The sequence below is a fragment of the Dicentrarchus labrax genome, unplaced genomic scaffold (genome assembly GCF_905237075.1).
Source record: "Dicentrarchus labrax unplaced genomic scaffold, dlabrax2021, whole genome shotgun sequence".
NCBI lineage: Eukaryota > Metazoa > Chordata > Actinopteri > Moronidae > Dicentrarchus > Dicentrarchus labrax.
Genome location: NW_026136713.1, coordinates 4,103,995 through 4,124,878, shown reverse-complemented (window position 1 = coordinate 4,124,878; position 20,884 = coordinate 4,103,995). Strand labels below are relative to the sequence as shown.

The 20,884-nt window shown below is 38.6% G+C and overlaps 2 protein-coding genes across 2 annotated transcripts; both read right to left on the bottom strand.

The window, feature by feature from the left end:
• Positions 1–51: 51 nt before the first annotated feature.
• smyd5 (SMYD family member 5) lies at positions 52–8,454 on the bottom strand. The gene is made up of 13 exons (XM_051420354.1): positions 8,315–8,454; positions 7,158–7,266; positions 6,489–6,628; positions 5,095–5,216; positions 4,905–4,974; positions 3,816–3,920; positions 3,522–3,584; positions 2,368–2,438; positions 2,168–2,274; positions 1,888–1,944; positions 1,680–1,774; positions 1,168–1,238; positions 52–713 (listed from the first exon to the last, which is right to left on the bottom strand). Exons 1-13 carry the CDS (start codon positions 8,405–8,407, stop codon positions 563–565), a joined length of 1,254 nt encoding a protein of 417 aa, XP_051276314.1. The 5' UTR covers positions 8,408–8,454; the 3' UTR covers positions 52–562.
• Positions 8,455–8,957: 503 nt separating this feature from the next.
• On the bottom strand, positions 8,958–19,828 carry sfxn5b (sideroflexin 5b). The gene is made up of 14 exons (XM_051420359.1): positions 19,493–19,828; positions 16,113–16,181; positions 15,016–15,093; positions 14,857–14,883; positions 14,694–14,748; positions 14,571–14,596; positions 14,360–14,413; positions 14,028–14,084; positions 13,563–13,628; positions 13,254–13,344; positions 12,412–12,527; positions 12,080–12,165; positions 10,881–10,998; positions 8,958–10,606 (listed from the first exon to the last, which is right to left on the bottom strand). Exons 1-14 carry the CDS (start codon positions 19,547–19,549, stop codon positions 10,529–10,531), a joined length of 978 nt encoding a protein of 325 aa, XP_051276319.1. The 5' UTR covers positions 19,550–19,828; the 3' UTR covers positions 8,958–10,528.
• Positions 19,829–20,884: the final 1,056 nt, after the last annotated feature.

Sequence of the window (20,884 nt, the reverse complement as noted above, 5' to 3'; positions counted from 1 at the left end):
CACTGCAGCAAGGTGAAGAAGTTAAACCACAGGAGGGCAGCAAAAAGCAAGTTTTTCAGGGGGCATTACATTACTGTTTATTAGGGTAATATGTCAGAGATTACAACTGGTGGCGCTGCCAAAAAGTGGCAAAAAAAAAAGTAGATTCAAGGTGTTTATGTCCACATTTGATGAATTATGCAGAAATGTCAGCCCTTTTTAAAAGCCCCCGAGGGTAAAAAGGCATACTGGTCCTTAACCGTTCCCCTGTTTGGATGTGAACACTATCAAAACCCTGAACTTTGAAAGTCATGTGGTGGTGGTCCTGGCTCGTGGTGTTTTTGTTAGGTCAGTGTGCTGAAGTAGAGAGCACATCGCTGTCCTATTATTGACACACTTCACATACAAATACATCATTTAAGGAAAAGCTGATCCTGAAACTGGACAAAGAATGAGTGAAGTGTGTTCATGAGAAGACATTTTTCCACACATTTGGACTGGTCTTTATTCTTCTGGGCTTCAATGGATGCTGAGCGTGGTGTAGCAATGAGAAAGGCTGAGAACAACATGGGCAAGTGTTTCATCAGACATCTGTCATCTCGTCTTCCATCTCATCCCCCTCTGTTTCACCTTCTGCCTCGCCTTCTTCTTCCTCTTCCTCCTCTGATGTCACATCCAGCTCATCCATCTGAGAGACACACTTTGGACACGAGCAGACGAACAGGTAGTTCTCCCTGGGAAGAAAATGTTTCACCAGTCACATTATTGCACCTCTAAAAAATGAATTAATCAGAGGCATTTGAAGCTCCACTGTTCAGAAAACATGGTGCTGTTCCTCAGCCTCTGCACACTAGAGCAGTGTTAAGTTCCACAATTGCAATTAATACTTTCATATGGTGTGATATGGGGGTCCCATGAAAGTTCACACCACCAGCTCGGAGTGCAACTGCACCTTTTCTGACAATTATCACAGGATGCAGTAAAAAACATCTCAGAGATTGGATTTCACAGAGCATTGGGGTGTGATTCAAAGGATTGATATCATGTTGATCAATGAGCTAGTAACCCATGGCTTCTCTGCCTCAAGACTGCTCATTATTGCCTGGAAGGCTTTTTATTGATCCAACTGTAATTCATAACAGTATGACCCCATTCAAGTGATTCATCCAAGGGATTACAGATGTTTACCTCAGAATTTTGTGTCTGCTATGACGGCTTCGGTCCCGCTGACAGCAGTCCAGATAACTGATGCAGATCTCCTGAAAATCCAAGAAAACAAACAGCTGAACTGGCTGACCTAACTGAGCCTAGAAGTCTTAATATTTACACTTTGGTCCCATAAAGATGCTGCTGGTATTTTTCAAATGGCAGAAATAATTCATGTTTTTCCTCTCATGCAGGAAGTTGCTGTGTCCTCCTATCTTTCTATTGGTGAAATGTTACACAGGGCGCTCCTGTCTTAGGGAGCATTCAAAGGAGAGCTTTGCTGTGAAAGTAGCACGGCTGCTGTGACATTACTGTGCCGCGCAGATGCAAGGCTTCTCAATCTTTCTGACAGCTTGACAAACCCACTCCAATCCTCAAAGTCTCAGCCTTCTAATACTGTCTGACAAGGGAGCACACAAAGCTAGAGAGGGATGTTCTGTCCCGTCTATCCCAGGCCAGAATTTATCACTCCAAACCCAGACGTGTCAGCTGACCTCTCCTGGGGTGATGTCACTAAGGGCACTGAGCTTAAGCAGGAAGTTGTTGTTTGGGAAGGATGCCTCTGCGTTGGGTATGCAGCTGTGGTTACCTGCAGTGGTTAAAGAGGCAAAAAAGGGGTCATCAGACGGTCTCTTGACCAGAGTAACAATGTGTTTGAACTGAAGTGACAGCGCTCATAACATGGACATCATCTGCACTTACATGAGCTTTGAAGCAGAAAAAGTCCAGAGCCCTCGCAGTTTAGAAAGTCTCCCGTTTCTATAGAGAGAAGAGACAAATAATGCACATTTATAACCTTTGTTGAGATCTGATCCCAGTTTACATAATAATAACAACAACAGCAGCAATGTCATTGGGTGAACACCACAACACACACAATAATAAACACTCACTCATACAATATGACCACTGCAAATCTGCTCAGTTGAGACAAAAATAATTTACTCCCAATAACACTGCAAGACTGAGATAAAACTGTGACCTTTCTCAATGTCCTTGTATAGCTGGTCGATAAAAGAGTCCAACTGCTCCCTCTGCTGGGCAGGGAGCTCAAGTGCGTCACAGGCATGAACCCACTGACTCAGGGAGCTGAAATTCAATAGAAAAAAATGGTAGCACATAGAGAACAATTTGAGCCAAACTGAAAAGGCTGAGTGAAGGACAGGTGAGGCGAGTGTTTACCTGGTGCCGATGCCTTGTCCGTTGGTTCCCACAAGAGCAAACAGAGAGCGGAAACCCTCAGGGACAAACCACTGCAATACAATCAGCTTTATTTATTGATGCATGCTCAAAGATTGGTTATTTAATTTAACCCCTTTTATATTAAGGTCAGAGGGTTAGCTGCATTATCTCTGGAAATGGTAAGAATTCACAATCTGTACATTTACTTTCCAGTTACATCAGCATATATAGTTATATAACATAATATGCCAATAACATTATTCTGGATGTCTCACTAAGTTCAATAACATATTTCATTGACTTCATCATAATATCTAGATTTCTGTAAACTGCCTGTGTGGTAAAGGTTTCCTACAACACTGAAAATATATATAGATAAAAATCAGAGATCCACTGGACGGTAAACTAAGCAAGTTGAATAAGTCAACGTGCACTGCAACTGCGATGTCCATTAACATTTTGAAGACCAAACTATTAACAGATTTAAAGTAACAGATTGAAACCACTCTCATGTCTGCCACAGCCAAGCACAACAGTTAGGTTAACTTAGCATAAAGACAGTAAACAGTGGCGACCCGTTAGCCTGGCTTCAACAATAAAAAAAAAAAATCTGCTACCCCAAATGAGCAAATAAGTGTTTAACTTGGCCGGGCACAGAGATTTCCCAGAGGCTTGTGATCACTGTGAGGCAGACAGGCAACCAGCAGAGCCTCCAGGAAATCACTGCTTCCTGCAGGGAAGTCGTCGAGCACATAACGCCCTGCAACACTGTAACGGTTTGTTTTTACCCTTTGGTTTTTGTACAGACTGAAACAAGATATAAACTGTTAAATAGCTATCCTTAGAGGGGCTGGTAGCTACATATTTTTACCTTTGGACGGAGCCGGACTAGCTATTTCCCCGTTTCCAGCTTCATAATTAGTACACATACAAGAACGCCATCAATCTTCTCATCTAACTCTAAGCAAGAAGGCAGATAAACGTATTTCCAAAACTGTCAAACTAATTATTTGATCAAGAAAAAAACGCTTTAATGAATTGATGATGAAAATATTTATATTTGAAGCACTACAGCTGTAAAGTGTTTGGTTAAACTACACACAGGAGAACATGAAGAAACATGCAGTGGTTACATTAGAGCTGTTCTTTCTTACCCGAGTCAGATGATCATCATAAAGTGCTGCTTTGAAAAGGCTGTGTAACAAGGCCAACTGCCCCTAAAGAAGCAATGTTAGATACATTAAAATGACATTTTTACACACATCATAAGCATATGTGGCCACAGTGGGAATTAAACCTGTGTCAGGGGGATAACACTGGAATGCTTTGCTCACTGAGCTGTAAAGGACTGTGATTAGCAGGATATTGTCTTTGAACTGCCAGACTTAATACATTTTGCACTTAAATAATTTCATCTTTCAAGCAGAAATAACATGATGATAACGTACTCTGAACTGATCTCCCAGGAGCTTATGGGCGATCTCTTCTTCCTCATTAGCTGCCCGGCTGCAGAAATATGAAAACAGCTTCTGCCAGTGCGCTTTGTCTTTGGCCTGGACAACATAACCAATAACCAATATTAATAACAAACATTAAGTTATTACACTGTGTTTTATTGTAAGTATGTGGTATATCTCAGTATATGAAGTTTCAATGACTTTTCGTCTTTTCAAGGATAATCAAAACCAAACTCCTGGTGGTGTTAGCACCCAGACAGGAAGCCGTTTGTAGCTTTTGACTTTGTAACGAATTATAGCTTTCATTAAGTTGCTGTGGCTCAGCTCGGTTTAGCGTTGTATACATGAAGCTCTGATCTGTTATCTTTTATTTCTAATTCACTATGCCAAGTTAAATCAAAATATGCAAACCATATGTCCACTTGGGGGCAGCACAACAACACACTGGCTTATCAACACTATATAAAGTTGCTGTAAGGAACATGTTAGCAAACGTTGCCGATTTACACATCCTGCCGACCAAAAGCATTAACGTTAGCCTAATGGAGTCTAATATTCCGTATCCTTTTAGCCGTGTTGTGGTCGCTCCTGACTCCTGAGGGGAAATATCTGGTTCTTTAGCTGCTAAACACAACTGACCAAAACAATGAGCTGAAAGATGTGAATACACTGTAAAGCTGAGGGGAGCTGCAGGGTCAGGTGTCAGGTGAGCGAACCCCTCTATGTTATGTTATGCATCCCATGTTTATACAGATATACTGATGAGAGCAACTTTAAAGTTTTATATGTATGGCTATGTGCACAACATTTTGCTTTGTTTATTGCGGGTCAGATGTCTGTATTAGTCAGGGTAAAGTTAATTTCAAGCTAGGTTTAACACCATAAAAATGGATTTTAAATGATTTTGAAAAATGATGGAACGATTGGGAGTGGGAAATAAAAATTTAACTACACACAGCATCCTTTTATGGCAAGGTGTTTATATTGCATTTCTAATATTGATCTAGTTTTTGTTGGCATGAACACCCGCAAGATTAGTTCACAACCTCAAATAACCCTCAGACTGCTGAACAGACTCACCTGTTTGACCACAGCTACCATTCTGGCCATAAGCATGATGCTGGAGGTCTCTGGGGGATAATGCATACTTCTGAAGAGAAGGCAAAAGATGAATTTAGATTTAGATGAATGAAAACAATACAATTAAATAAAAAAAAACAGCCCATTTAAGAGTGTTTCTAATGAAAAGAGCTATAAAATACTGTGTCACCTCCAGGCATCTTTAAGCTTGTTGATGGGGTGGTCCGGATCTTCCTGGGAGGGACCCAAACACAGAGCTCGATGATACTGATCTGCTGCAGATTGTCGACACTCGCTGCTACAGTACATCACCTGCAGAGAGAGAGAGAGAGAGAGAGAGAGAGAGAGAGAGAGAGAGACAGAGAGAGAGAGAGAGAGAGAGAGAGACAGAGACAGAGACAGAGAGAGAGAGAGAGAGACAGAGAGCTTTATTTCAATCAGAAAACCCTGAAAATGACCAAAAAATAAAATTTCAAGTGCCAGGGACAAAAATATCAAAAAGTGTATTACATATATAATGAACTTTTGGTCTCTTTGTGGGTAGCTTTTTTCCCATAATGCCCAGTTTCCTTAACCACTAATTTGAAACCACAGGTCTCCATCGCCTAGAAACAACTATTGTGTGAGGTCACTGTAATCAGGACATTTTTTGCATGGTTACGTTCAGGAAGGTAATCGGAGTGGTTGCCAGGGGTGACTTACTCACATCTGTCCAGCTGAAGGAAGCAAATCACAAACAAACAAACCTCCATGAGGTTTCCACACATTTTGAATATGCATTTTTCAAATCAGTGGTTTTCAATGTGACTCCAAAGGCATCACAATGGATTACAACGCAGTGTCCAATTGATTACTGGAAATGTCAAGGCTTCTTCTTACTGTGCAAAGATTCTAATCACATTCTGAAGACTGTTAGTACAACAGCTTTTTCTTTGCTCATTAAAAGAAAGAAAGAAAAATAACAATTGAAGCAGTAATTAAATAATTTAATTTTACAGACCAAATCTGGGATCTCTTTGTATTTTTAAAAGTAGAACTGCAAACAGGGCAGATTATATTTAAGGTGGAATGAGGTTCTTTGTATATCAGTCTTGTGTTGTGATTTAAATATACATTATAGAACAACATTTTCTTAAATTGTTTTATTCTCTGCTTTTACTGCACTACATCTTAAAATGCTCTTTATTTTAATAATTTATATTTTATTGCAATAAACATCTATTATATGTCTTTTGTGAGGCACGTGGTTTTTGAAAAGTGCTATAAAATAAGGTTATTATTATTAGGCTGAGGAGGATAAATTGAATGAAAGCTTCTTTGTTGCAGTTAAACCTGAGCCTTTTACTGTGTCTATACTGCAAATACAAATAAAACCAGTTGTTCCAGTGTTTTACTTTGGTTAATATCAAATAGACAGATTAGAAGTTCCTCCCTGACCACAGCTGCCTTAAAATCAATAAATTTGTCCTCTATTGATTGGCCAGTTTTTCAGAGGATCTTCCTTCTGTTTAGGCCCTCAAAATCCAACGTCAGTCAAGTTGGAGCCTGGAACTTTGAGCGGAAGAGTAATCTGAATGGACTAACCTGACACTGAGGGCAGGCTTGGTGCAGCTCTGGTCGAACGCGGCAGAGTTCAGGGTGAGGAAGGCTCAGCCCGGGGATGCCGCTGAGTCTCCTCGCATTCTCCTCTGCAGTCTCCAGAGCACGTAAGCAGTACTCACAGGCTAAAACAGACACAGTAGAGCAGATGAGGTAAAACTTTACTGCAGACCTTGTTGCTTTGTGTTGAGGTGGATCTATTGGCAGAAGTTGTATATAATATGTGTAACTACATTTTCATTAGTATATAATCACCTGACAATAAGAAAAAAGTTTCACTGGAGATCAAAGTCCTCCTGAAACCCTGATTCATCCTGTATTTGTCAAGCCTGTGTTCTGATAAAATATACAAGCTTTTGTATTCATATTGTATGTTGTTATTTTTGTTATATATTATTAATGCAACATCAATCTCATTCTTTGTTCATTCATGTCAGACGCAGTTAAAAAGTCCAGTAGAGTTCCCCCAGTAGGCTGATACCCTCTCTACACTGTTGGTTCCTGAATGACGGCAAAATGCCAAAAAATAACATTTATTAAAAAAATATATATATAATAAAAGGTCCAGGAAGTAGCTCTCTGTGTATGTCTAAAAGGTGCACATCTGACCAGCATGTTTAGCTCCCTCTCTAAAATGAAGAAGAGAAATCCCACCTTTATATTTATACAAAGCATTCCACAGGAACTGGGCAGAGACCAGAGGCCGCTCCAGAAAAATGGCTTCTCCCTTCTTGATGCTCTTTTTGGCGAAGAGACCTTTGCCCTGAAACAATGAATAACACACTGTTCACAGATCTGTGAAAACACAGCAGCCTCGGCTTCATGTTAACCATCTGCAGCAGAATCTGAGAGCGAGCAGCTCCACAGTGAGAGGAACATACCACACACACACACACACACACACACACACACACACACACACACACACACACACACAGGAGTTAAAACACTTCCTTTGATTTGCTGAAGCTCTTGACTATATCCTGTCAGTTGTGTATGAGAAAGATAATCTGGCTCCTCTTGGTGAATGAAGTGAAAACAACCAATCAGAGCTGAGAAAGATATTCCCAGGTCATCAAATACTGGTGCCATTAAGAGCACTACAAAGAGAGGAACCAGATATTTCCCACATTATGTCTCATGTATACAGGATACAGTGTCAGCTTCAGCCAATATAGCAAATATAACCTACTGCAGCTTTAACTGCTCTTTATACTTCAGATCATTATTACTAAGCATAGGAAGCGCTTTCTTATAAAGTTTATTTAATTTGCCTCACTTGCCTTTCCCCCATAGCTACACAGCTCTTACAGTAGGAGCAGATACAGGCTAAAGGATAAGTGGGCACAGATTATTTATGAATGGACTCCTTATCAATAAAAACTACTACAGACAGCCCTGAGTGTACCCGTGTACGGTACACCTCCTGCTTTAGATCAGTGTTTATAACTGCTTTATGCTGACTCGAATCAACTATCAAATGACCCACCGACATAAACTTATAGTGAGGATTAAGCTACATTTAATAACTTGTTTATACTTACTTCCAGAGCTCGGGAGACAGGATCCTTATGTTATTGTGTTAAAACCCTACATAGTCTAGAATCGCACTGCCGGAAATACGAAACATTTCCCTTTTAAGTTGTAAGGAGCAGCAGATGTAGTAATAGTGAGATCGGCTCTGACAGCAGGGTCTCCAGCAGGGTCTCCAGCAGGGTCTCTGTGCCTGGCTCTGATCCACACTGACAGCCGCTTCACCGCCGCACATCCACCTGAATCCATTCAGTCTCACTAACTCTGAACGTACTTACCTTAATGTTGTCTATAAACCGGACTTCCACGCAGGCGGCAACTTTACCGGGGTCCACGCAGAGGGAAAACATGTCATCCAGGGGAGCAGCCATGTTTCCGACGACCTTTTCCCTTTCAACCCTGACACTGACGATTTATGTCTGGGTACTGGCGGCAGCGACCTCTGGTGGCGGACCTGTGAACCGCAGGTTGTCTCACAGCTCAATGCCGGAAAGTTATTGTTTTATTGTAGGTGATTAAAAATAAGTATTAGTTAAACTCATTTAAATAACTTTATTTATTTATTTATTTATTTATTTATTTATTTTCATTAATTAAAACACTTTGTAAGTTTAAATAAAACTGTAGTAAATGTGCATTGAGATGATACAATCACTATATTATTCAATATATTATATATTAAATATATTCAAGATATCCAAATTGTTTTCATATGATCATAATATAACTTAGAACTAAATCTCACATAATAACATTCACACATATTATCTGTTAAGTTTTCTTTCACTGTTCACACCCAGCAGCTAAAATTACTATGTGCAAGAAACAACTAATTATTTTCTTCATTAATCGTTTGTTTAATCAATAAAATTGTAGAAAATAGTACAAGTACAAGGTTAAAAACTACCCAAAAGATGTATCAAGTATTAAAATAGTTTAATTTTCTGTCAATCAGCTTAATTGATTAATCATTCCAGCTCTGAAAAACAGTTCCCTGTCTAATACAGTGCAATATAGTACAGTATTAAAGGAGGAGAATTAAAGAATGAAATGGGAGTATTTACTAATGTAAATGGTACAAACAGTAAAACGATGAGGAGGAACTCCATCAACACTAAACAGCGAAGTGTTCAGCTTACAGTCTGAAAAGTCTTCACAGCAGTAAATGGAGAAAAGGTATTTATTATCTAATTTTAGATAATATAGATACATGTTTTACATTGTTTGACTAGCAAACATTTAATAACGTTGTAGCATAAGTATTATACAAAAAATTAAAAATACTAGTTCATAATCAGTAGTATAATATATAGGTTATACTTTTATATCATACAAAAGAAGTAATTCTTTAGGAATACAATAGTGGTTTAAGAAACAGTCAGTAGTGGAGTAAAATGTCCTTCCTACAAGTTAGAAAGAAAGATACTTTGGCTATTATAGAAAAGAAAATAACAAGACAGTAGAATTCTGCATGTCACATTATTCAGGTAAAATACGTGTGATAAACTGTCATTCACCATTTTAAACAGTGTGTAAACTAATATACATCTACAGCACAGTCTCCACAGTATACAGCCACTGACACAGAGTGGCTTCACAATGGCAATATTGTTCCATAGAGATCAGCATAGAGAATATATCAGCAGGTTCCTGGGACATTTCTAAGACTTTTATTTTGAATTTTATTGCAGTTTCCCACAGGTCAAAAATATACTTTAGGGGAGGCTTTCATTCAAACCGCCCACCGTCTCTATCACAATAATGCAACAGAGTAGAGCCTGACTGATATATCCACTGTGCCGATATATCAGCGGATAACAGATTAATAAGTTAGTGACTAGCTGTTGAACATAGTGGAGCATTCAGCGGCTAGAGATACTTCCCTCAGGAGCTGGTGAGGAAAAGAACCAAGTAGATATTGGACTCACATTTGCCAAGTGGTCAAAAACATGACTTTAAATTAATTATTAAATTGAAGTCTCTGTTGCTCAGCATGTGCTGGATGTAACACAAGGTTGCCCACATCAGTAAGTGATAATGTCTCAATATCGTGTTCACAACTTGTTTCTCCCAAGTGGACAAAAAAAGAGTTATTGCAGGTTTAAACTGTATTCATAAACATTTGTCATCATTAGCAGCCATAAATAACACTTGATTGGGAAACAAATATGGCCTATATGTGGGAAACACAGTACTGGATATATTAAAATTGTATTAATGCTAAAAAACTGATCTCACAGTAAATATATCATAATTTCTATATACAGAGCTTCTTCCATACTAATAGCAAAAAAAACCTGTCCCCCTTTTAAAATCCAGAAAGAACCCTTGACTCAATAATTGCTGGGAATGTTTAGAGACCTTAGGTTAGTACATGATGATCTACAGTCTCTGCTATGGTGGAGGAACCCTACTGTAGCTTCGTAATGCAGCCTCATTTCCATCCTCGCCCCCCTGTCCTCTCCGCTCCTCTCCCACACCACAAGCGTCCATCATAAACCCTTGTTGTAGGTCACCACCTTGCAATCTGTTGCCATGGCGATCTCTGGCTCCAGGCGAGACACCTCAATCTGTACAAAAAAATAACAACACTCTGAAGACTGAAGGTAGAATTTTAGCTCTATACCTCTCCGAGTCTGCCTTTAAGCCTTGAAAATCACTTTGACTTTTTAATTAGACGTGGGAAGAGACATCTGGAATAAGAGGTGAATACAAGCTTGTGGGCCTCGACTGTGCATGTCAAGTGGTGTATAAGTAATTTGATTTTTTTTTTCCACAGCTGCTGCCTCAGCCATCTGGCCTTGAATCAGGAGTAGAAGCAGTTGAACCGACGCGTTACTGTACCTGAGACATCTGGGGGAACAGGCTGATGGCCACAGGCAGGGAGAGGCCAAAGGTAACCAGGCACACAACGCTGTGGATGGGCAGCAACAATCTGCGGTTGCTCTGCAGAAATCGCAGCCTACACAAGTCGAGATAGTGATAAAAGAAAAACGTAAGCCTTCTATGTGGATCGATCCCAGATGACTACTGCAAGTTATTTTTGGATCTGGAGAAAAACAGCATGTGCGGATTTGGGGGAGCTATTTTCCACAATTAGTGGGTGGGAGATTTATCTGTCTGTGTGAAAGTTCCAGTTCTAGGTTTAATGAGTCAGACTGCAGATATCCTCTTTTACTGGATTTCACAATAGAAGTATACATTCTATTTTTGTTAGAACACTTCGAGCTGTATCATTACATTTCATCCACTTCTACATTTTTGATATTTTCTCTGGCTGTGACCTACTACCGAATGAATACACTGTAAGCACTTTGGGGCACACCATATGTTGGCCCTGGCTCATTACACGCACAAATATTTATTGTATTTGTACAACAATGCCCTACAAAGACAGAGAGCAATAAGAGCAATAACTGAAAGGATGTGATCTAGTTCTCTTTCTCACCCTATTTTTCTCTTTAATCATTCCCAAACTGGGGATGGAGACCCCCACAAGGTGTCGCAAGTTAAATCTGAGGGGTCATGAGATGGGGTTAAGAAGGTGGCTAGAAAGGTTGAAACCACTGATGTGGGCAGTGTTTTCATTTTGATATATGTGTAATTAATGCAGCATTATCGGCCATTTTATGTGAATATACCTGCAACAATGCTGATCATCGATTAAATGTATTAACTAGGTTCTTTAAGTAATAGTAGTAGTTCACTGGTTTTAGCATCTTAAATGTGAATATTTTGAAGTAGTTTTAGTCCTTTATAATTATAGAAAGTGACAAGGACAAAACAAGACATTACTGTACAATATGTGACCTCGAGCTCTAGGAACTTGTGATTTTCATGATTTGATTGTCATTTTTCATATTTTGTATTTATTTATTTTATCATATCAATCGAAAATAATTGGTAGATTTATCAATACTCGTACTGACTTACTACTTACCCGTAGGGCAAGTAATTGTTACTAAATATATATATATATATATATATATATATATATATATATATATATATATATATATATATATATACATGTTTGTACAAACCTCTCTAGGTAGGACATGATGATGGGGGGCAGCACAAAGATCGGCATCGGGAGAACCACACGTGTGAAGGCGGTCTCCATGATTGCCTGGGGGAAAAGATGAGAACATTGTGCACACGCTTCATTTCAAGTACTGCAATGAGTTGGATTTAATTTTCCCTTTCATGAGATCAGATGTGTGCTGAGTGACAGGACCCGAGCAGGAAATGATAGATTTTCCCATTATCAGCCACAGTCACTTTTGCAATTTACTGAAAAAAAAAAAAAAAACCCAGCAAAAGTATGAATATATTATTGTAACAATTATGCTGAGTATGCAAAAAAGGCTCTCACGTGTTTTGCAGCAGTTTTGGAGGATCCCACCACATTCCCGTTGTTGTCCAGCACATCGATACCTTCAGATAGCTCATTGTGTCTCATCAGGCCCACGTTACAAATGTTTGCACAAGCTGAGGATGGAGACGGAAAGGTAACTTTTACAATTGAATCTCCACAGAACAAGAACAGAAGCTGAACAAAAGAAATCCAGTCACAGGAAAAAATTAATTCCTTCAAAACAGAAAACTGCCCTACAAAGACAGAGAGCAATAACACCAATAACTAAAAGGATGTGGCCAAAAAAAGGGTTTTGGAGTATCTCTTTTCCATCCTTTTTTTTTCTTTAATCATTCCAAAACCAGGGATGGAAACCTCCACAAAGTTAGATCTGAGGGGTCGTGAGATGGGGTTAAGAACCAGAAAAAACATATTTCTTCCACAAAAAAATGATTTTTATTTTACTGTAATATCTTTTGTTTTCTATAGAATATACAATAATGAATTATTAATGTAATTAATCTTAATTTTATTATAATCCAAATAAAAGAACAGATCAAATGTGATTAGTGATGGCCATTGCTTCACTTAAATGGGTCACCAGGTGGCCAAAAATGGAACATTCACTGGTTCCAGCATCTCAAATGTGAATATGTTCTAGTAGTTTTAGTCCTTTATAATTGTAAACATTAAAACTGTAAAACTCTTAAAGTAAAATACTATAAAAATGACACTGATGCAATTAACATCCACATTTGTAACATATGTGTGGCATCAGCAGGTTGTTGTGACTCCAACCACCAGAGGGCCACACAATTACCCCTAATAAAACTGGCACACAGGGTCCTTTGAAAACCTACCTACAGCTGGGAAAGGGACAAATCTCTGGATTATCATTCTGGTGGCAGGACTCAGCTTGTTGGCTTTCTGGATCAGCACATTCAGTCCCACCTATTAAATACAGAAAACAAGGTTGTTTCAAATAAATGTAAAATCATATGTGTTAGGATTACTTTACTGGAGCTAAAACATTAATAATAGAAACTGTACAGTTAAAAGTAAACACACTGCCCTCATGTGCAGGTAAAATCCCCAAAGAACAATTTTCTACTTAAATTTCAGCATCCTGAAAGAAGATATTGAAGTCACTGAACAAGAAACGCACTCACTGCAATAGAAACAGCACTGGTCACTGCTCCTACGTAGCCTTGGAGAAACTTGGATGTTGGCGTAGGCTGAGGAGGGGCAATAGAAATACTGTATCACAGCTTTATACAAGGTTTACTGTCAGACTGCTGTAAACTCTCTATAGTGATATTTTGTGATATTAAAGGCGAAAAGGTGAAATAAACACACATTATATTCTTTTATACAATAGAAATCAACATCAAGTCAAAATCTAAAGCAACCACATTAATGTGCTGTTCAACATCCTCATTAGTGTTTACATTGTTTTCAAGGTTGCTTGTTTTCCTACTGTTAAGCATGTGTATGTTACTGTTACTGGGTCTAGTGTTTATGTTCCTTTATGGCACATCATAAAAAGCAAGTGTTGATATAAATGAATAAATAAATTTAATTTTGTTGAAGTATTCAGAGAGACTAAAGATCTGAATATCCACAACAGTCCCTACCTTTGTGGCGTTACGGTTGGCATAGTTCACACAGGCATTGTGACTCTGGTTCAGCCACTGTAGGACAGACAGAAGGAAATAAGAGAAGAAGGAATGAGTAGGAGGGAAAGGAGGGATAAATGGAGTCAGAAAAAGGAAAGAAGGACAAAAAGGAAGGAAAAACAAAGGAAGGAACGGTAAGAAAGGAAATAAAAACACATTATTTTACAACGTCATTATTCCAGTGTAGAACAGGTGGGAAAGCACTCGTGTACACAATAAAAGTGCACTTACCAGAGGTCCAACATGTACAATAAATGCAATGGTTTTACAATACTGATTATTTACAGTACCTGCCATATAATGGTAGACACCACAGTCTGATTTGGGAGAAGAAGGCCAATGACCTAGATGAGACCAGGGAATAAGAGCTTATTTTGGGGCAAAATAAGTCCAAAGTCTCATTTCATCTATCCCCAAACATGACCATGTAAATGGATATCTGCACAGCCAAGTTAAGTTCTGTGAAATGATTAAAATGTGTGATTTTCATATGGGACTTACAATTGGTGTTCCAAATGGTACATAACCTACACAAGCGAAGAAATGAATTTCAGTGTAAAAAACGTTGACAAACGATGGAGAAACTACAACAACTTTAGCAAAGATCTTCATTCAAGGTCGTACCTGACATTCGAAATGGCATGAAGATCTTCTCTCCTGTGTCAGGATGAATGATGGCCTGCGTGCAGAGAGCATGACATCATCCTCATGCTGCCAGGAGCCCAGAGGCTTGAATGTATGGAGGTGCAGTTAAGCTGGGCTGACTTATGACCGGTGGATCACTTACCTGCTTGATCTTCTGGGCTTCCCACAGCTGCTCAGGTAAGCAGTGCAGTTAAAGAGAAGAGAGATAATTAATCATTAGGTTTACGTTTTTCTTGTATTCACATCCATCAGGAACATAATACCTCTGTAGCGTATCAGCTCAACATCAATAAAGACTGACCTGAAGATCAGAGACTCCAGGTGGAAGCTTGCCATCTTTGTAATCATCCAGTAGTTTGATGCATTCTTTCAACCCTTTCTACATAAAAAGCAAAAGACAGAAAATATGGGGCTTAAGTAGAGTAAGAATGTTCTAATATTCTGACAGTCTGGCAAGTTGCAGTTTAAATAAATGCATTTGAAACATGTTTTCTTAAAAAATAACTTTACCTATTAATATATTATCAAAATTGTTGATAACTGATGAATTATGAATCATCTGAACAGGTAGCAAAAATGTATTGAGGTTTGATACCCAGTTACTACCCAGTGGTAGTGGTACTTCAGTAAAATAATACCACCCTGTAAAAAATACTGTAATTACATAACATAAAAGGATCTAAGTATAATCTACTAAAATGTACTAAAATTGTCCCCTGTGACGGTTATATTACTATATCATTAGATTATTTTTTTTATTGTTTTACCACCGGTAATGTAAGAGCAGGATTTTACTATTGTAGTTGGTTGAGGTGGAGCTCATTGTTTAGCATCTGACTGCAACTCATGATTATTTTCATTAGGGATCAATCTGCTGATTATTTTCTCCATTAATCGAGAAATGCAATCTCAATTGCTCAGAGCGCAAAGTTACACATTCACAAAGAAATAATTTAAAAATAAATTGAAACAAATTTTCAATTTCACATTTGAGAATCTGCCGCCATGAAACGATTGTCAAAATAGTTTCTCAAATAATTTTCTGTCAATCGACTAATTGTTTACTTATACAAACTGTTGGGCAGTTCATTTATAACAAAACATATTTTATAATCGTTTCATATGTTTTGTGTGTAAAAATCTTAATTTGTAAAGTAACTAGTAACTAAAGCTGTTAGATAATTGTATTAGAAAGTACAATTTCTCTCTGAAATGTAGTGGGGTAGAAGTTGTTGTTAAGTAAAGTATACAAACTTGTACTTAAGAAGAGTACTTGAGTAAATGTACTTTGTTACACCATTGCTAGACAAGAAGGTAGGCTTGTGTTAATACATGAGTATGAATACTGGATGGACTTTGTGCAACATCTATCAGCAACAGTTTTGCAGAAGATTTTACCTCGGATACAAACAGGGTGCTCGGGTCAATGATGTCTATGAAGTGTCTCAGACGACCGAGGAATGAACTCTAGAAGAGACAGAATGATAAAGTTAATTCTTAATGAAAGTAGATACACAGTGACAGCAGACCACCGTCCCCTCTGTGAATGTTTAATTTCACTAGTTCTCTTGAGTCTGAACTGCTCCCTTTGTTGTCTGTTGCCCACTGCATTTATGTATTTATAATGTCACAGGAAGCACAGTTTCTTGTTTCCTCCACAAAGGAGGTTACGCTTTTGTGGCCATTTGTTTGTTTGTTTGTTTGTTTGTCAACAGTATTACGGAAAAACTACTGGCCCAGTTTTCATGTAACTTTCATGTAAGGGTGGATGGGCCAAGAAAGAACCATTACATTTTGGAGTGGATATACAGGGGCGGGTCTAGTGGGGTTGCATAAGGTGACAGCTATATCACCCCTAAAAAATGCCTTTCCACCCCTGTTTGATGTCTAATACTGTCAAATTCAACACATTAATTTAGATAAAATGTGTCACAACACAGGAATGAATGCATATGATTTAATGATCTGTTATGGCCACATTTAAGAAAAGGCTTAAATTCAATGAAAAAACACAATGTCTTAAAGAATTTACAGATTTCTAATGCCACCTTTAGATATTTCTATTCAAAACTTTACTAATGTAACAATTACTTCACACATCACTGTAAATGCAGTAAGAAATCAGCAGGTGAAATATCAAAGCAACACAGTCAATTATCAAAAGTATAAAAATGGATGACCAACTCTTTCCTGACTGAACAATGGAACAAAATACAACTGAGAAGTAAAAGCTAAATGGGCTTTGCACTAACAATCCTGCGTAAGTTTACATGTACCGAACACATTCCTCCAAGTGAGGCTTGGAGCTGCTGGTCAAGTGCCCTGTTTTCTGTTCCCTTCACTGTCTTCATCAGCATGCCAATTGCTAAGTGTGTGTGCCAACATTCTGAAAAGGCCCAATAGCAGTTTATGCCAAGAGTCTCTTTGGCAAACCAGATGGGCGAAATCATGGCAGCTTCAATCAGATTCCTTCTGAGACATTTATCAGTTATGAAGGCCAGAAAACACGGTGGAACAAACCTCTCTGTATTTTAATTATCTGTTCAGCACCGGGTCTTAATTGAAATGACAGAAAGTAAACATTCAGCCCTCCTAAAGACTGTAGATAAACAAAATCTATCTGTACTGTATCTCTGGATTTTCTGCCATTCCCCCATCACACGTCTCCTCCTCTGACACGCCATATGTGCTGCAGTGCTGTTTTGTAAGAGTAGGGTAGAGAGAGGATCCATGTGAGGAGCCTGCTTTAATTATGCATGAGTTTCAGCTCCCCGGAGAGTACACAACAAGGCTAGCAGAGACGGAGCGCAGTAGAAAGCACAGACAAACTGAGCAAGATTCATGCTGATTCAAAGGCTAGCCTAATTTTAACTGCTTTGACGCAAGGAACTGAAAGTGTTACGGCACCTTTATCAACCTGACATTAACTCAAGGTTGCAGATGGAAACATTTAAAGGCTTTATTGGGATCAGATGGAAATGATTTTCTGCTAGAAAAACATATATGCAGTGGATCAGCAATAGGGACTGAAAACTAAGGATTAATTACTGTCTTTCTTGAAATTATGGTGATCCAAAAGAAGAATTTGTGGTCGCCTAAAAATAGTAATTCACACGAGACAAAGGGTGTAAATTAAGTGTTATTTGGGCTCTTTTGTGAACCATACAATATCCTGTGTTCGTCTCAACGTCTCCTCGTGTACAGCTTTGTAGTTCACTTTAGGTTCACACAACACTCTCACACATACATGCCTCACACCACTGACTTCTTGCATATCTCCACAGCCCATCTTATTTTCTTATTAAATCAATTCATTAAATAAACTAATTTGGCTTTTCAAACTCTTGTGTGTGCATGTGGACTCTCATTACAAACCTGAGCCAAGAGATTATGTAACAGTGCCCCCCCCCCCCATAAGAGAGCAAGACCCACAGACTGACACAAACCAACATCCTTTTCTGCTGTTTTGTTGTTTTTCATACTTTTCTGGTTGTTTTGCGATTATTTGTGGGCATTCTGCATTGCTTTGTTGTTGTTTTGCTCTTTCCAGTTGTTTCCTGTCTCTCTCTGGTCATTTTGCATCTCGTTGTGGTCATTTATAGTTTCTTTGCGGCCATTTTGTGTGTCTTTAAGGTTGCTCTGTGTCTATTTGTGGCTATTTTGCATCTCTTTGTGGCAGTTTTACAGTTGTACTGCACCTGTTTTGTGTCTTTTTGTAATTGTTTTATTAATTTTCCAACAAGAAGGGTCAACAGTTACTTCAAACTGACGAAGTGCCAGTAGGCACTCTCATGTGTGTGTTTTTTCACAATGTGTGTGTTTTATCACAATAGCTATGTGTGAGAAGTTAGCTCAAAATTTAAAGTAAGCTGATTTCATTTTGTGCATTTGGATTATAATCTCTTTAATAGCTCATATCAGTTGAGTCTGGACTTTGCTCTGTGCAGTGCCATCAGGTCAATCATTTCCTTTAAGCTACCATGTGCAGCTTGCTCAGTTAATGTGCCATCCTAGTAAACGTGAAGGTCATATTATCTTTCAGGGCTGACCTGTGCAAATTCATTTCTGTGGAAGGAAAATTGAGTAATGGGCTTCAGATAGGGATGGACAGCCCATTAATCTTGATCACAGGTGGGCCAACAGTCAATCTGCAGAAAGCATCCAGAAAAAAACAAACTTGACTGTGTTTGAGTGTGATTGGGACTAAAATAATGCACAAAATGAAGCGCACATTTGGAGAGATTGGATCAGAAATCTCCAACAGCTGCGATTTTAAAGCCTGAAATAACAATAAAAGATAAAACACAAGTACAGTCCCACGTTTATCGCTATTAACTGACAAAAAACAAGAATACTGCCTTTAAATTAAGGTGCAAGACATCATATTGGCTGCAGACCTTCACACACTGATACCATCTTCGACGGAGCAGCAGCGAGGCGCAGGGTGTGAAATCTGTCAGAGGAGATGATACACAGCGATATGACACCGCCGACACACAATCATCTCCAGCAGTGAAACTATAATAAACTCAAAACTAATCCCAATCACACTCAGAAGTTCGTTATCAGCTGGAAGTTGCTGCGGTTGCATAACAGAAAGGATCGGACCGCAGATCAAAGGCAACTTTCGCTACAAAGTGTCAGCAGCATCCAGAGCAGTCGGACCGGAGCAGGGCGGAGAGGATGGGGCTGCCCCCCCCCCTTCCCTCTCTCTCTCTGAAAGCCTTAAAAACAAAATGTCTTGAATGCATGTTGATCGGAGGATAGACAGCACTTACCTGGTCGTATCGGGGTCTTCCGAGCTGGAAAGCAGGACATGCTGCAGATTCCGCCATGACACCCAACTATTTATTTATTAATGAACTGAATCATGAACGGATTTTCAAGTAGAGCGAACTACATTCAATGAGTAACTAGTGAAGCAACGAGCCGCTTTGTCTGTTGGGATGTGTAGTCTCCTCGTGTGCATTAGCGATGGCAAAGTTGAAGCGCATGATCGATAAGGTGAAAGCTATTGCATAACTGTTCGGATTGATCCTGGGAGAGATAACAGTTGATGCGCCCATAGGTGGCCAGATTTAGGCTACCCTGTTAATCATTGTGTAAAGAGGTGTGGCCTGAAGAGAGAAAACGCGTCTGCGGGGAGAAATGACCAGCTGTCTTTCAGGTTCACTTCATCATAAATAAAGAAAGAGAATAATAAATAACCTGGAGCAGAGAAATAAAAAATATCTGTCACCACTCTTTCATTATGATCTTGTCATATAGTGGCCAAAGGGCAAGAGACTGCTGCTTTTAAACTGATTAAAGTCTATTAGTCCTTCATGTTATTGTAAACCTTAATCATATATCCATTACATCTGACTAAAATAATAAGGAATCCCTATTTGGGTAACACCTATGTAACATTTGCTTTGTCTATAGATGTTTAACAGATTATCAGTATATATAAGAATTTGTGAACACACCCTAACCAACATGTGGGTGCCTAAACCTAACCAAACCTACATTTGTGAAACAGTAAACTGCAATGTTACAAATACTTAAGGGCAGACTATCCCAAGTTATTTGTGTTTAAATCTCAATGGAAATATCACCAAAAACACAGCAAAATGTGCACAATATGAAGTCAAATTACACTAAGAGTCAAAAGTCAGTGGATTTTAGTCATCCTGGCTGCTGATGAGAAATTAATGCCTGTATTACATGACTAAACAGTTGGGCTGATGAAAAATGGATAAACCACCAATGGTGGGCTGTAGCTAAAATTTGAGGGTACTTCTACTTAATTTCTACTTCACTACGTTTTAGAGTTTTACTGCACTACATTTATTTGACTATTGAGATTTTAAATAATAAAATATGACAGTATAGTTTGCTTCACCTTAACCAGCTACAACATTCAAATTCTTAAATGCATCAATAATGCAAATGTAAACATCTGATCTCTTATAATATAAGACTGTCAGGGGCTTTCTGCTGCATGAGTAGTACTTTTACATTTTGTGGATAATACCTGTACTTTTACTTAAGTACGGTTTTGAATGCTGCACTTTTACATGTAATGGAATATTTATACAGCAGTATTGCTATTTTTACTTATTATCTAGGACATTAAGGCATTTCTACTCTTACATCTTTACCACTAATGGGGTATAACAATGTGAAGC

Excerpts from the sequence above, each read along its gene's own strand:
- smyd5 (XM_051420354.1), bottom strand. The coding sequence starts at position 8,407 with ATGGCTGCTCCCCTGGATGACATGTTTTCCCTCTGCGTGGACCCCGGT. Across the intron at positions 7,267-8,314 it reads GGTTTATAGACAACATTAAG|GGCAAAGGTCTCTTCGCCAA; the intron begins GTAAGTACGTTC and ends TCATTGTTTCAG. Across the intron at positions 1,239-1,679 it reads GTGACATCACCCCAGGAGAG|GAGATCTGCATCAGTTATCT; the intron begins GTCAGCTGACAC and ends TTGGATTTTCAG.
- sfxn5b (XM_051420359.1), bottom strand. The coding sequence starts at position 19,549 with ATGGCGGAATCTGCAGCATGTCCTGCTTTCCAGCTCGGAAGACCCCGA. Across the intron at positions 15,094-16,112 it reads GCACCCTGTTTGTATCCGAG|AAAGGGTTGAAAGAATGCAT; the intron begins GTAAAATCTTCT and ends CTTTTTATGTAG. Across the intron at positions 14,749-14,856 it reads AAGCCCAGAAGATCAAGCAG|GCCATCATTCATCCTGACAC; the intron begins GTAAGTGATCCA and ends CTCTGCACGCAG.